The 16,020-nt window shown below is 43.2% G+C and overlaps 1 protein-coding gene across 7 annotated transcripts in view; it reads left to right on the top strand.

The window, feature by feature from the left end:
- Nucleotides 1-16,020, top strand: part of TRIM2 (tripartite motif containing 2) — a 159,771-nt gene that overhangs the window by 39,479 nt on the left and 104,272 nt on the right. For 2 of the 7 annotated variants that reach the window (XM_058721127.1, XM_058721125.1), the window contains exon 1: nt 624-753. The exons of 2 other annotated variants lie outside the window; for them this stretch is intronic. In XM_058721127.1, the coding sequence (XP_058577110.1) occupies nt 724-753 (30 nt within the window). In that variant the 5' untranslated portion in view covers nt 624-723. Of the gene's footprint in view, nt 1-623; nt 754-16,020 lie in introns of those variants that run through there. 3 more of the 7 variants (XR_009259253.1, XM_058721136.1, XM_058721126.1) reach the window with 2 other exon arrangements.

Here is a 16,020-nt window from a genome sequence, read left to right as displayed (position 1 = left end):
CAAATACACTGAACTAACTTCTGCTTTGTTTGCATATGATTAAGTGAGCACTTAAGAAATGACTGTGAGCCGTTTATATTTGGGGATTAAAATGAGCCTATTTCTCTGGATTCTTGAAGACCTACCACTCAAATCCAACATTTTCTCTGTAGAGGTAACGAATGCTTCTTATCAGACACTTGATTCAACAAAATAAGTATATTGTAAATTCACCTTCCTGGGACTTTGTTCTTTGGTTCGAAAACTCCTATCCACCTCAATAAACAGTACATTTATTAACACCAGAAGAAGGAAGACGGCTAATACAACACAATGTTTGTGACTTTAAAATGTATATTACTACGTGTGAGGCATACAGACTCTTTCTTGAAATTGGTCTGCAGGCAGTAATTAAACTTTTCAACTTGGACTCCTTTCCTGCTGCTGGGCTATAAAGATGAGGACTTGGCCCTTTCTATTTGACTCTCTCTCAGATTCTCAGTTTCCCCGACTTCAGAATGAAACATAATATCTTAAGCTAACAGAGCCCAGAGAGGCTGACCATTGGCTCCCATTGTCCCCTGATACTGCAGCCCCGCCCCTTTGGCTTGTGCTGACAAGCTGTTTATATTTTTGTAAGGGCCACCCTTTAACTCAGCAGCCTGATGACTATAATGGGCCCAATTGTCTGTGGGCTGCAGAGAGCTGAGTCCCCACATCCGAGGAGGCTGGGGCCAGTCTCTGATGCACAGGAGTAGCCGTTATGGAACACGGGTAAGGATGATTCTGAGTGTATGATGCTGCTTTTTCTGGGCTTGCTGCTTATTAATCCTGGGCACTGTTTGAGAGAAACAAGTTGTGACTGAGTTGCTAGCTTTCTCTTGGTGTTCATTTTTGGCCTGCTAACAACGGAAGGAGAAGATCATTTCTCCGAGATTTGCTGACAAAGCTCATAGTGATCCTGGTCAACCCAGGCAAGAAGTGCGCAGAGAAGCCAAAAAGTGGGGAAGAGACGCAAATGGGTTTGACAGCAAAGCAACATGAAGAGGCAAAGCCCACGGCCGCTTCAGCGATGTTGTGAGACTCAGAGGCTGTTTTATTTCCTAACTGAAGAGTTCAGTTAGGAGCCTGGCGCTGCCACTGTGGGGTTTCTGTAAGCCAGCTGTTAGCCCATGTAACTCCGTCGACCCTGTTTGAAGGGGTCTAATATCTGCTGGCATTCTCAAAGGGCAAACCATAGTAGTCTTGTATGTCATAAATAGTTCTATTCAGAAATGTGGGAACAGTTGAGAGCTGGCAGGCTGTAAAGTTTTACTGCCCATAAAAGTATTCAAAGGGTACTATGGCCGTCTGCAGCGGGGCTCAGGAATGAAGGAATAGCCCCAGGCAATTAGAGCATTTGTCCTTGACAACCCAAGAGAGAAGTCAGTGGAGCCAGAGGACGCCATGTGAGAGGTGGGGAGCCTGAAATGGGCTTAGCCAGCCCATCTGGGGGTTCTTTCTGGTTTCTGGCTTGGAAGCAAATGAGTGAGGGTGGAAAACTGCTTGGACTCCAGTCTTTGTGCCGGGTTTCAACAGCCCAGATGCCCCTTTTAGTGCTAAGACCCCCTTCATGGCTCAGGGGGGCTCAGGAGGCCAGGGAGGGGGTGTGCTGTGTTTCGGCCCATGACGGGGAGGGGCTGGAACAGCTGGAGCCTTGGGAATTGCTTTGGGAACAACTGCCTGCTGCTGAATGGAAAATCACCTATGGAAGCTCTGATTGGGGAATTTTGTCCTGTCCTTTCTGTTGAACCTCACGCTGTGAAATCAGTGATCTCACCATCAGTGTTTGATACGGACAAGAGCCTGAAAAACTGAAGAAGTGGGGTTTAACTTTTAGAGAAAATAAAGGTGAATCATGGGACTTTCAGACATCTAGTGCTTTATAAATCTTCCCGCCTCTCTGCATCCCCAGAATTTGTATTTATTATTTAGATACACTGCATTAAAGACATGTTTTGGGGCTCCTGGAGGAATGAAGTCAGATGCAGAGGCTGTTTTTTAAGTGAATTTGACTCAAAGCAACCTGAATGTTTCAGCTCAGTGTATGAAAATACCAGGTGATATCCTTTTCTTTCTTTTTTCTTTCTTCTTCTTCTTCTTCTTCTTCTTCTTCTTCTTCTTCTTCTTCTTCTTCTTTTTTTCATATTTATTTATTTTGAGAGAGAGAGCAAGTGGGGAAGGGGCAGAGAGCGAAACAAAGGATGCGAAGTAGGCTCTGCACTGACAGCAGAGAGGCTGATGAGAGGCTGGAACTCACAAACAGTGAGATCATGACCTGAGCTGAAGTCTGACCCTTCACTGGACCGGCTGAGCCCCCCCCAGGTGCCCCTACCAAGTGGTTTCTAAGTGAAACCATGGTCTCCTTCAGTGAACTGAGAGCCCAGGAAAGGGGGATGAGTTGTCCTGTAGGTGGTTTGTGAACGGACAGAACTTCTGACTGCCAGCCCAGGGGAGTGGAGGCTCAACAGGAAGAGGACAGGGCTGCCTCAAGCCACATAAACCCTGGCCTCCTTCACAGTGGAGTGTTCTCCATTCCCACTGGACAAGCACCCCCACATGGCAAGACAGCAAAATGAGGAAGAACAAAGAAGAGGCCTGGTGAGAGGGAAGATGGGGTGAATTCCAGGAGACCCCACAAGGCACAAAGACAGCTCCTCTCTAGCTTCTATCAGCATGTGGGCAGGCCAGGCTCCTGGAATTTCAGGTGCAGAATTTACATAAACTAATGTTAACATAGGAGATTTACAATAACAAATAATGTTCTTCTAGAGCTTTTACATACTGAGGATGCTTCTCATGGGCCCAAGAAATAAAAACAAAACAAAACAAAACAAGCATATATGGATGAAATGCTATGACAATGGCAATATTAATGGTTATGACAGCTACCATTTATTGGACACTTACTATGTGCTAGGCCTTTATCTCACTCAGTCCTCACCAAATCCTTAAAGTAAGTACACTTAGTTAATGGTCCTCATTTTACAGAGAAGGGAACTGAGGCAGAGAGGGTAAGTAACTTGCATAAAGTCACACAGCCAGTAAGTGACCGGAATTGTGAGTCACTAGGAAGGTATACAGTATATAAGCTTGTGTTAGGAAGTGAGGATTTCCTGTGGAATATAGCTGGCACTTATATTCATAGCTTTTCAGGAATTCATCTAGTCACGGCCACCAAAATGTGGCCTCCCGTGAAGCTAATTGGCAATTGGGAGGGAAAACCAAGAACAACTTCCTTTAAATGGGTAAGAGTGCCGAAGCATAACGGTCTAGCCCCACTGAGTTAACAGCCAGGAAGGGCCAGCGTAGGGGAGGCATTTGGGGCCTGGCCCTGCCACACGGGTGGGTCCGTGCTGCATGGTGTGGTGCCCCAAGAAGGACAACACACAGAAGCAGACACTCAAGAAGACAGGGGTTGAAAGAAAAACCTTTGATTCAGACACACCTGGTTGAAGCCTCACCTTATTACTTGTATAATCTTGGGAAAGGTGCCTCTTTCCTCTAAGCGTCCGCTTCCCCAGCTAGGTGGTGGGGGCGACGATGTCTGTGTCACTGGACCATCATGACCATGTGACTTGAAAAATATGCTTCTTATTTTCTCAGGAGGTAACACATTCAAGTCTGTTATTTTATACAACAGGCAGGTACACATTTCTTAGGTGATCCTTTGGATGTTTGAAGATAATTAGAAAATGAGTTTAACAGACGCTGTTTTCTAGAGGCAAACATTGGATACAGCTAGAAAAGAATAGCTCTGGGGCGCCTGGGTGGCTCAGTCGGTGAATTTGGCTCAGATCATGATCTCACGCTTCATGAGTTCAAGCCCTGCATCGGGCTCTGCACTGGTGGTGCAGAGCCCGCTTGGGATTCTCTCGCTCTGCCTCTCTCTCTGCCCCTTCCTCACTTGCACTTTCTCTCTCTCTCTCTCAAAATAAATAAATAAGCTTTTAAAAATTCTTAAAAAAAAAAAAAAGAACGAGAGAGAGAAAGGAAAAAAAACCAGCTCTCAGTAGCCTGGGATCCACTGCTCCGGGTGCGTGGTCACAAGTGCGAGTCTCACATTTTCTTATTCTCTGCCCACCCTCTGGCTGTTGTAAGACCCACACAGCATCTGTACCCTGGTGGCAGCTCTTGTTAGGCCAGATGCTCACAGAAGTGGTGCTGGGGGCTCCTCATTTTCAGAGACCTGCAGGGCTAGGAACACAGATGGCATCATGTTCATTCCTCTCTCTCCGTCTGCTTTCTTCCTCTTCTTCCCTTCCTCACTCAAACATTTACTGATCACTAGTTACCATATGCTAGTCTCTGGGGATACAGAGCTCAAAACCATGGTGTTGGCCCTAGAGGAAGTCACAGTCTGTTGAAGAACTCCACTGGGGCAGAGTTACAACAGATATATATACGAGGTGCTGGGGGAGGGAGCACCCTTAGCCAGACTTGGGACATCAGTGAGAGCTCTGTGGAGGAAAGGATGATACTAGAAGTAAGGGAACCTGGAAGACTGCGGAAGACTGGCCCAAATGGAGTTGGAGGCAAGGGCGACTGGTGTCAGCAGTTTCTGATTCAGCTGGTCAGTGGCGGTTCTTGTGGATAGCAGTGTGCCAGGGTTGGAAGCCATTGAGTCAAGGGGATCAGCATGTGCAAAGGTCCAGGTGCAGGGGACAGGATTCAGGGAACAGCCAGTTGTTTGGTCTGGTTGAAACCCAGCACGTGAGCGAATGAGTGATCCTGGGTGACATGGAACTGACAGGAAATGGAGCCAAAGAGAATTGTCTTACAAAGATGAAGCAGGTGTGGCAAGGTCTCGACAGTTGTTTAATCTTGAGCACGGACATATTCAGGGATCCATTGTGCTATCATGTCTACGTCTGTGTTTGTTAAAAATTTTCATGGTAAGTTTTATGAAAAGTAGAATATCCCAGGGGATATTCTGGGTGGCTCAGTCGGTTGGGCGTCCAACTTCAGCTCAGGTCATGATCTCACAGTCCGTGAGTTCGAGCCCCGCGTCAGGCTCTGTGCTGACAGCTCAGAGCCCGGAGCCTGCTTTGGATTCTGTGTCTCCCTCTCTCTCTGACCCTCCCCTGTTCATGCTCTGTCTCTCTCTGTCTCAAAAATAAATAAACATTTAAAAAAAAAAAGAATATCCCGTACATGCATCAAGACCAGAACGTAGCTTGAGGTGCCTGGGTGCTTTGGATTCTCTCTCTCTCTCTCTCTCTCTCTCTCTCTGCCCCTTCCCCTGCTCACACACACTCTCTCTCAGAATAAACAAACAAACAAATTAATTAATTAATTAATTAATTTAAAAAAAAAAAAAAAAAGACCAGAACATAGCTTAAACAGAGCTGAACTTCAATCACAGGTCTACTGGTTTCCGGTGACTAATGAAGACTTTGGGAAGTTCCTTAACCTCTCCAGGTCTCCTTTTCCTCACCTGAACATGGGAATAATAATCACATCTACCTTATTGGGCTTTTATGAGGATTGAAAGGATAGGGGCACCTGGGTGGCTCAGTCAGTTAAGCAACTATCTTTGGCTCAGGTCATGATCTCATGGTTCGTGAGTATGAGCACAGAGCCTGCTTTGGATCCTCTGTCCATCTCTTTCTCTGCCTCTCCCCTGCTCGCGCTCTCTCTCAAAAATAAATAAACATTAAAAAAAAAAAAAAAGAAGAAGAAGAAGAAGGGGGTGCCTGGGTGGCTCAGTCAGTTAGTGTCCAACTTCAGCTCAGTTCATGATCTCACAGTCTGTGAGTTCAAGCCCCACATCGGACTCTGTGCTGATAGCTTGGCACCTGGAGCATGTTTCAGATTCTGTGTCTCTCTCCCTCTCTGCCCCTCCCCTGCTCATGCTCTGTCTCTCTCTGTTTCAAAAATAAATAAAAACATTAGAAAAAAATTTTAAATAAAAAAAAGAAGAAGAGGGGCGCTTGGGTGGCTCAGTCAATTGAGAGTCTCACTCTTGATTTCAGCTCAGGTTATGCTCTTGCAGTTTGTGAGATCTTGCCCCACATCAGGCTCTGTGCTGACAGCACCGAGCCTACTTGGGATTCTCTCCTTCCCCCTCCTTTTCTCTTCCCGCACTTGAGTTTGCACTCTCTTTCTCTCTCTCTCTCTCTCTCTCTCTCTCTCTCTCTCTCTCAATATAAATAAATAAACATGAAGAAGAAGAAGAAGAAGAAGAAAGGCTAGAACATGGAGAATGCCCTCCATAGTATTTGTCATGGAGGCATCCCTTTTCCCTCACAGATAGATCATCTCATTCATTCTGATGGAAGTTTCTAGATGATGCTCTACAGGGTGCCAAGCAGAGAGCATTGAAATGTTCTGTAAATTACAGAAGCATGAACCTGCAAGGCAAGGTTTGGAGCTGGGAGCAAATCTGGGGCACTGGTGGGGAGTGAAGAATATATCCACACCGTAGGCTGATGTGTGTAAGTTTAGAAGGCTTAGCCCCTGCAGATGGCTAAGGAATAGACAGCATGGTGACTTCTGTAAGTGGAGTGGTGGAACACCAATTTCATTCATAATCCCTTATATTCCATGTATCTTTCTGTCTCCTTAAATTTTCAAATGTGGCATATTCACACCATCATGTATACACTTAATAGGCGTGCTGTTTTGTCATCTAGGATGTTAAAGGGACCCCTCAAAAAAGATGGAGGGTGAATCTGGGATTGCATGCTCTGGGGAACCCCAGGAGCCATTTAGACACACATATCTCACCTCAAATGGCACCTGCTGGGAACCCTGTCCCTTGTCACACCTGCAGTCCTGTTCAGCTTTTCAAGGAGAACGGTTCCTGGTTTGTAGGTCTTTAACTACCAGTGTGTTTACTCTTCTCAGTCTGCACTTTCTAGCCCCGTACCTGACAAGTTGACACTGAGGGAAAGGCACACTTCACATTTTGCAGCTGTTGTGCAAATAGAACTTCAGTGACATTACTCAAACAGTTGACTCTAGAAACCACAAGGGGCCAAAGGGCCAGCTTACAAATATCAGCTATGCTCCTTGACACCAGTCTGGATCTAACTTGGAAAGTGCTACATATTCCTTAAGGGGTATGTAGGAGGAAAACATTTAAATCTGCAGCACCCTTAAAGCCTCAGTGTCAACTCAGGGCTGGCAGTTTCCAATGTGTGTTCTTTGAAGTGTTAAAGAGCTAAATAAATATATCCTAACTGGGATCCCACGGGGGACCCTCCAAGGATGGAGTTCTCACTGCCTGGGAACTTCCTTCCCCCAACCTGTCTGCTCTTCCCAGAGGGTTAAAACACAGTTTAAACTGAAGTTTAAAGCTGTAACCTGACCACAGAACTATATGCCACAAAGAGCACTGTGTTTTCCAAGATAGCTTCAAATCATAGTTTCTCAAGGTCTTCCCAGTTGCAACATTGGATGACTTAATTTTATTTTTTTACTTTTTATTCTTAAAGATACTGTTTTCAAGTAGTCTCTACACCTAACATGGGACTCGAACTTACAACCCTGAGATCAAGAATCACATGTTCTACCAACTGACCTAGCCAGACACCCCTGGATGACTTGATTTAATTTAATGTAATTTTTTAAAGTTGTATTTTATTTATTGGGGGAGGGAGGGGCAGAGAGAGAGGGAGAGAGAGAGAATCCCAAGCAGGTTCTGCACTGTCATCACAGAGTCTAACTCAGGGCTTGAAGTCATGAACTGTGAGATCATGACCTGAACCGAAATCAAGAGCCAGATACTTAACCGACTGAGCCATCCACGTGCCCCGGGATGAATTAATTTTAAATACAGGAGCTTTAAGCAAAAGGCACAAGTCCCATGAAATCTGCCACGCTGGCTCCTTCTAGAGCCCTCAGGTGCCTCACCAGCAACTGGCAATAATTGCATTTCCAGGGACACCCAGAAGAGCTAAATCTATTTAATATGTCACTGACATACAGGTTCTTCCACTGGGAACCAAGCAATAAGAACTAAGGTTCTCAAGACATTTGATCCCTGACCTGCACTCTTAACTGGATGATTCTATTTTAAGAGCATTTTTAACAACAAAAACACAGCGGTGATCAGTGTGTTTTGTTTTGTTTTGTTTTTACAAATGTGGCCCCTTTATCCCCTCAGCGAGGAGAACTATTGTGTCTTCTGGAGACTCTCTGTGGTCTGGGCATGCTAGGGGCACAGCATAAATATCAATGAATGCTGGTCCATTACAAAAAGAAAATGGAAAGACCCTATAAGGTAGCAGTGACTCTACAAGCCCCAGAAGCCTAGTTGGAACTGTGGCAAGGAAAGATAGTGACAAGGCCTGAACAAAGCAGCTCTCTTCCCACACTCAACGCATGTAAGGAACCAAGGGGTGTCATTGTCGGAGCTGTTACTGGAGGGCTGGATGGGGCAATGGCAGCCACCCAGCCTTCCCCATTGCTGTCCAGGGGTATTCAGGGAATACTGGCCTCCAGCGGGAAGCTTCCTTCCCGCTGATAGCAAGGGGACATGAAGTCGGGGTGGAATAAGGCTTGGTGACTGCTGGCCTTTGTCCTGTCCAGGAATCGGGGTTACCGGGTCAGAGGAATGTCTCAATAACATGTGAATTTCCAAGGCTGGATGTAAACTGCTCCTTTAGGACGAAAGCATGTCCGTCTTGTGTCCACACTCACACTGAGAGCTTTAAAAGTGGGGTGAGGGTCACTTTTGAGCAGCCCCCAGTTATTTCTGTGGAATCTGTGCAGGCCTCCTCCCTGAGTGGCTGTAAATCTCTATTCCCTCTCCGTCAGTCCCTGGAAAGCCCAAAGCAAGTAGAGAAGAGGGGCAGGGAGAAGAAAAGAAGTGGTGGGAGGGCTGAAGATTAGGAAAACCATTTCAACCACCCCCCCACCACCCCCACCCCTCCACCCCCCCCATCCCCCCACCCCTCCACCCCCCCCCCACCCCCCCACAACTCATTTGTTGCTGTGGTGGTGGGAGTTTTTGTTTGGGGAACTTTTTTTTTTCTTTTAGTCAAAGCAGTGCGTTCTGGTGCTGCCCGTGGAACAGCTCTTTCCAGTTCCTTCACATGGTAATTGTGCACGTAGCCTCCAGGCCTAGGCTTGTATCTGTAAGTCCCTCTATCAATTCCAGGAGGGATTTAGGTTTTGTTCCATTCACCTTCTCCTCCCAGAGCACGTACTTTCTCAGCGGGTGACTGGAAAGCTTTGTGCCTGTGATGGGTCACCAGGCAATCAGGCTACAACACTTCAACTTAAAATGGAGAGGACTAACACTGCTTAAGGCACTGACTGTATACCAGGGACTGTTCTAAGTGCTTTATGTTTATGAGCCAGTTAATGCTCCCAAGATAGGTACTCTTACTCTCTATTTTCACATGAGGAAACTGAGGCTCAGAGAGTTAAGAAAGTTCTTCAAGGTCCCACAGCTGGTTAGGGGTAGGCTGGCATTCGGGCCTGTGGTTTTAACCCCCTACACCGTACCCCCAGGGGTGCATTATATTTTTTTGGATGGATGCACAAGAGTGTATGCATTCATTCCCCTATTCCTGGTCATTTAACTTCTTTCAAAGTTCTTTCTATTATAGATAATGCTATGATCAATGGTTTTGTAATCATAACTAATAGTTCTTAACAAATGTTAACTTGCTGTGTGACAGGCACTGTTTCAAGCTCTTTATGCAACTCTTTGTAACAACCTGCTATTACTACCATTTAACAGATGAGGAAAGCAAGGCACAGAGCAGTTGGTTCAATATTGTGTCCTGGATTGCATAGTTAGGAAGTAATAGAGCTATTCCAGAGCTACTGCCCTGGACAATGATGCTGTCTGGACAAATACTCTGATCACACCTCTGATACTGCTTCGAGGAAAACATTGTAAGCTGGGACAACTAGGGCCTTAACACATGAATATTTTTAAGGATCTGGAAACATACCCTTAAACTCATTTCCAGTAACACTGGGTGGCTATGCTAATTTGTGTTCCCATGAACACTGTGCAATTGATTAAGGAATCGAAGTTAGATAAGGCCCTGGTGAATGGGGATGGCCCTCTAGCCCCTGGACAATGTTTTCATAAACCTTTTAAGCTTTTGTGGGCTGATCTAGGCGCTTACTATAGTTAATAATAGTTTTGTGAAAAAATGTATCCAGCTCAAAACTGTATCTGGAAAGGGGCATCTGGTAATATTCTATTTCTTGATCTAGATGGTGCTCACCCTGTTGTGGTTCCTTTGTGATAATTCATTCAGCTGTTGCCTTAGGACTTGTGCACTTTCCTGTTTGTAATTTATACTTATTAAAAGTTTAATTTTAAAACAAGAATCTATGTATCAAATATGTATATTTTGGATGTTAGGCACAGAATGCTTTGAAATCTATTGTAAAGAATAAGAAAATGAATTGTCACCATATTTTCTCCTCATGTTGGATAAAAGGACATTTTTAAGGAAACATTTTCATGGTTTCTTTTTTCCTAATCACTAATGCAAATATTGAAAAGACACTGAATTACAATAGTCCTAAGAAGTATGGTTCTAAAAAAGCCCTTTGCTTCTTTTTGTTGTTTTTGTTTTATCCAAGTAAGATTTTGTTTGAAGCTTCAAAAACATGACAGGTATTTAAAATATGCAGAATTTAGGATGAGTGAGTTTTTGGCAAGGACCTGAGAACAATTATTAAGACCCCAGAGAGAATTATTCTCTTTCCGTCTCGGCTTTCTAACATGGTTTTCCTTAATACTTGGTTTTGAGGTCGTGCATGGTTCTGTGATGTGGCCTGATGCCCCTGCTGAGTAATGTCCCTGGAGACTCAGGAACATCTTTCCATGGCTAATGCATCAGCTCAAGAAGGTCAATATATCATCATGAAAACTTGGTAAGAGAGTATGCTCTTACTCTCATGGAAGCCAGTAGCAATTTCCTTGTCAGATTCCCAACTGTTTTGAAATATTATTTTAGTGCTTATTTCCCTCTGCTGATTTTATATTTGATCTAAAGTGAATTGTTTAGCCCCATTCAGTTTCTTAGTCCCTGGACACCAGTTGTAATTTTTATCAGTTTTCATTCGCCTGCCACAGGGGATTTAAGCAGATGTGGAATGAGAGGGTATCTTGTGCCTTTTATGACAAGACAAAAAGAGACATGCTTCCCAATTCTTCCTTTATTTACTACACCCCAAATGACCTCACCATGAGATTCTGTGAGTTCTTTGATGAGGTTACGAATATTCCTTTGTTTAGGCTGTTTTTTAATGTTTATTTTTAAGAGAGGAGGGAGAGGAGACAGAGTGTGAGTGGGGAAGGAGCGGAGAGACGGGGGGAGGGGGGGGGGGGGGGGGGTGGGGGTGGGGGGTGGACAGAATTCGAAGCAGGCTCCAGGCTCTGAGCTGTCAGCACACAGCCTGATGCGGGTCTCAAACTCACGAACCTGCGAGATCATGATCTGAGCTGAAGTTGGACAGTTAACCGACTGAGCCACCCAGGAGCTCCTCTTCCATTTCTACCTAACATCTTACCTAACATCTTAACATTACCTCTGTATTAGTCAGTTCAGCCTGCCGTAACAAAATGCCACAGACTGGGTGGTTCAAACAACAGAAATCTATTTTCTCAGAGTTCTGAAAGCTGGAAGTCTAAGATCTAGCTACCTGCATGGTCAGGTTCTGGTGAGGAATCTAGTCTAGGTTTGAAGACAGCAGTTGTGTCCTCACATGGCCTTTTTACTGTGCACATGAGTGGAGAGAGCTCTGTGTCCCTTCCTCTTCCTGTAAAGACACTAATCCTTTTGGATTAGAGTCCCATCCTTGTGACTTCATTTAACCTTAATTATTTCCCCGAGGGCCCTATCCTCAAATATCCTATAATATGGAGGTTAGGGCTTCGATGTATGAATTTGGAGTAGGGAGGACACAATTGAGTCTGTAATATTACCACAGTCTATACAATTAAAATTAAAGTTTGTTTTCCCTTTTGAAGTAGCTCTCTTTCCCTTGGTGTTTCTGTTAAGTGACATTCAATTTTTAAGTTTGTAAAACATTTTTGGGTCTCTGCTAACTGTATATGAGAATCCAGACATAAACAAGACATAGACCCCACTCAAGTAGACTCTTAAAGGAGTTTATAAAGTAAGGAAGTAGATGAATTGCATGTACACATAACCAGACCATTTGGGATGTTAGAAATCCTATAAGTGAAATTCAGTGTGCTATGGGATTCAGAGGAAGAGATGACTTTCCTCCAAGGACCACTATTTGAGCTTCATAATCAGTGACAGGCAGGATTTGGTCTAGGGAAAGTGTAAGAAAAGCCATGCCAGGCCCAGCAGGAACAGACAGCAGGAAGGCAGGAATGTACGGTTCACTTGAAACTTAGGAAATCAATAGAGGAACGCTGTGGGGTTTAATCTTACATCAGAGAGGGAGGTTAGGTTCTAAAATCAGTACTTAACAAGAGAGGCTCAGTGACTAAATGGCCCTTGACAATCTGGACATATGGTCTCCATACCACCAGTTTGTCCTCTAGTGTTGCAACAGACCACGTCTTCTTTGAGCACCGGATGAAATAGTTGGCTATGTTTAGGGGCTGTCTTGGGGGAGTGGTATCAGGGAGGAGAGATGGGGCAGAGGGAGGGAAAGAGAGAGAGAGAGAGAGAGAGGAAAGTGAATGAATGAGATCACACTTACCATGGCAGATGCTTACACAGTGATAAGCATGGGAAAGCCGAGATTGTTGAGAGAATTGCAGATTCTCTCCAAGTTCCCCCCTAAAATAGGCAAAGAACATGAAGTGGAAACTTAAAGGAAATATTAATGAAATGATCATATTTAAAATGTTTCACATCACTAGTGATCAAATAAATATAAATTAAATTTTTAAATTTTTAATTGAAGTATAATTGACATATAATACTATATTAACAAATAAATACAAAATTAAAAACAATGACTTACTATTTTCTCTTTATTGGATTAGTAAATATTTTAAAGTAACACTGTTGGTGAAGGCGTGTATTTCAATTTCATACATTGCTAATGGGAATGTAAATTGGTATAACTTTTCAAGAAAGTAATTGTGCAATGTTTTACTCTCTTGTGAGCACTAGAAATGTTAATACACCTTGACTTGATAATTCCACTTACAGGAGTCTATCCTGAAAATATAGAGATGTGGACAAAGGTTTGCATTTAGCAATTTCATTGAAGTTTTATTTATAATAGTTGTAAGTTTAGAAACAGTCTAAATGTGAACACTGTGGAAACTGATGGCATGAATGATATATCAATGGCATACTCTTAGTCGTTTAAAAATGTGTTTTCTAATAATTTTACTGATATAAAATGAATTTTATAGGATATGTTCTTTTTAAATTTTTATTTTTTTATTTTCCTTTTATTTTCTAAGATTTTATTTTGTTATTATTTTTAATGTTTATTTATTTTGAGAGAGAGAGAGAGAACGAGCAGAGGAGGGGCAGAGAGAGAGAGAGAGAGAGAGAGAGAGAGACAGAATCCCAAGCAGGCTCCACACCTGTCAGCTCAGAGCCCTACATGGGGCTCTGTCTCACAAACTGTGAGATCATGACCTGAGCCAAAATTAAGAGTCTGTCACTTAATCGACTGAGCCACCCAAGTGCCCCTAAATATTTTATTTTTAAGTAATATCTACACCCAATGCGGGGCTAAAACCCACAACCCCAAGATCGAGAGTCACATGCTCCACTGACTGAGCCAGTCAGGCGCCCCTATAGGGTGTGTTTTTTAAAAAATTTCTCAGGGCACCTGGCTGGCTCAGTCGGTTAAGTGTCCAACTTCAGCTCAGGTCATGATATTGCAGTTAGTGAGTTCAAGCCCGCATCAGGCTGTGTGCTGAAAGCTCAGAGCCTGGCACCTGCTTCAGATTCTGTGTCTCCCTCTCTCTCTGCCCCTCCCCTGCTCATGTTCTTTCTCTCTCTCAAAAATAAAAATAACATTAAAAAATAAATACATAAGTAAATAAATAAATAAAAACAGTTTCTAAAATTTATATATATAGTAAAAAAAGCAAAAGGGAATAAAAGGGGGGGCAATAAATGGTAATGTCATTTACTAATTCTATTCATATTCAAATATATATTAAGCATATTGTATGTCTTGCAATGTATTTATCTGTATTTATCTACAGATAGATTTCTATTTTATTCTGAATGCTTTTCTGAGTTTTCCAAATTTTCTAGAGCAGCTAATTGCTTTTTATCTGAAATATGCATTTTAATAAATCCATTTCATCTCTTAGGGCCCAAGCCTACCATTCCATAAGGTATGGTTACTCTAGTAGGAAATGATCTCTCACTTTTCTGTGACTTCCAAATCCGTTTTATCACATATGGTCTTGAATTACAGCTGCTTGTACATGTGATTTTCTTCCCAACTAGTGTGGGAGCTACTGGGGAACAGAGATCAGGCTTAGAGGTCCTAAGTTTATAAGCAAAGCCTAGCTCTCCCTACCTTTTCCATAAAGCCACTCCTACTCCTTGAAAAAGTGGGTGAGTTCTTCTTCCCATGAATCCTCAAGACAGTTTTTTATGCTTTTTTTTTTTTTAATACTTACTGATTTATTTTGAGAGAGAGAGAGACAGAGAGCATGCACATGTGTGCTTGCACACATGCGAGTTGGGGAAGGGGCAGAGAGTGAGGGAGAGAGAGAATCCCAAGCTGACAGCACAGAACCCAAGCGGGGCTTGATCCCACAAGCTGTGAGATCATGACCTGAGCGGAAAGCAAGAGTTGGTTGCTTAACCGACTGAGCCACCCAGGTGCCCCAGTGCCTCTTTAATTCTGCTTTGGATTATAGTTAATTGTGTTTGTCTTGACCCCCTATTCACCATCCAACTTCTTATTACAGGAAACGAATCTCGTTTCTTTTTGTGTCCAGAGAGGTGCCTTGCATAAAGTGTGTGTGCTCAGTAAACATCAGTTGGATTTATGACTGAATGAACACAGGCCCTTTCCAGCTATTTCAAACTTGTGCCTTTGGTTAGCCCCTACTCTGAACAGTTTCAGGTTGATGTACAGGTGCAAGAGTAAGGAGGTGGGATAAGAAAGCCTACAAAACTAAGAAGACTCAAAGAATTGAGCAGTGGTAGTCATGAAGCCTAATCTACCACAAAAATCTGCCAGGAAATGAGTTCACCTTAGACTTGTGATACCCCCAATAATAGTCTTTTGCTCCTCTCTGGGTCCTGAGAACTTTCTCTGTAAGCTTCACCTTTCATAAACTCCTGAAGATTAATTCCCAAAAGAATTCCATTCTTCCAGTCATAAATTGAACACCACCATAAATTTGTTCTGCACCCAATTTTAGGCCCTAATCCTCCAAATGTGGCCGTTAAGAGAAGAGTTTAAAATCAAGGATTGCATAAATATTTTAGAATAAAAAATAAGGAAATAAGTCACAAGATTCAATTCAATTTAACACATTGTGCTCCAAGTTTTTGCAAAGCCTTGTCCCAGACACTGAGGATGATGTAAAGATTAAATAGGACACTGATCTCATTCATAAGATCCCACGTGGTGATGGCAGTGTAACAGAGAGGGAGGGGTAGAGTGGGAGAGGTCTGGAGACAAGGAGGACGTTGCCCAAGACTCCCAACGTTCTGAGTCAGTACTGGAGAGAGGTGGGAATCATTGGGAGGGCTGCTAGTAGCTATACCTATGTTAGTGGTGGCCATTGATACTTTGGGTCTGTGCCTAGGAAATGTAAAATGTGGGTGGGTGGGATTCACATAGAATAAGAAAGGCTCTAGGAAAAACAAAAACACCCAAAATTTGAAGGCAATATCGGACACAAGATGTGAAATGAGAGAGATTGTTATAGAAAAAAAATAGTAAAGGACTGTATTTAATAGAACTCACTGCATCTGCCACTGTTCTTAGCTACTGACAACAGAAACTACTCTAGTTAGTTTGACCATAAAAGGAGCTTATTAAAAAACATTAGGATATTAATCAAGAAAGTGAAAGGACAACCTACAGAATAAAAAAAAATATTTT

The sequence above is a fragment of the Neofelis nebulosa genome, chromosome 3 (assembly GCF_028018385.1).
Source record: "Neofelis nebulosa isolate mNeoNeb1 chromosome 3, mNeoNeb1.pri, whole genome shotgun sequence".
NCBI lineage: Eukaryota > Metazoa > Chordata > Mammalia > Carnivora > Felidae > Neofelis > Neofelis nebulosa.
The sequence above is the reverse complement of the archived record's forward strand: the minus strand, read 5'-3'. Positions and strand labels throughout refer to the sequence as shown.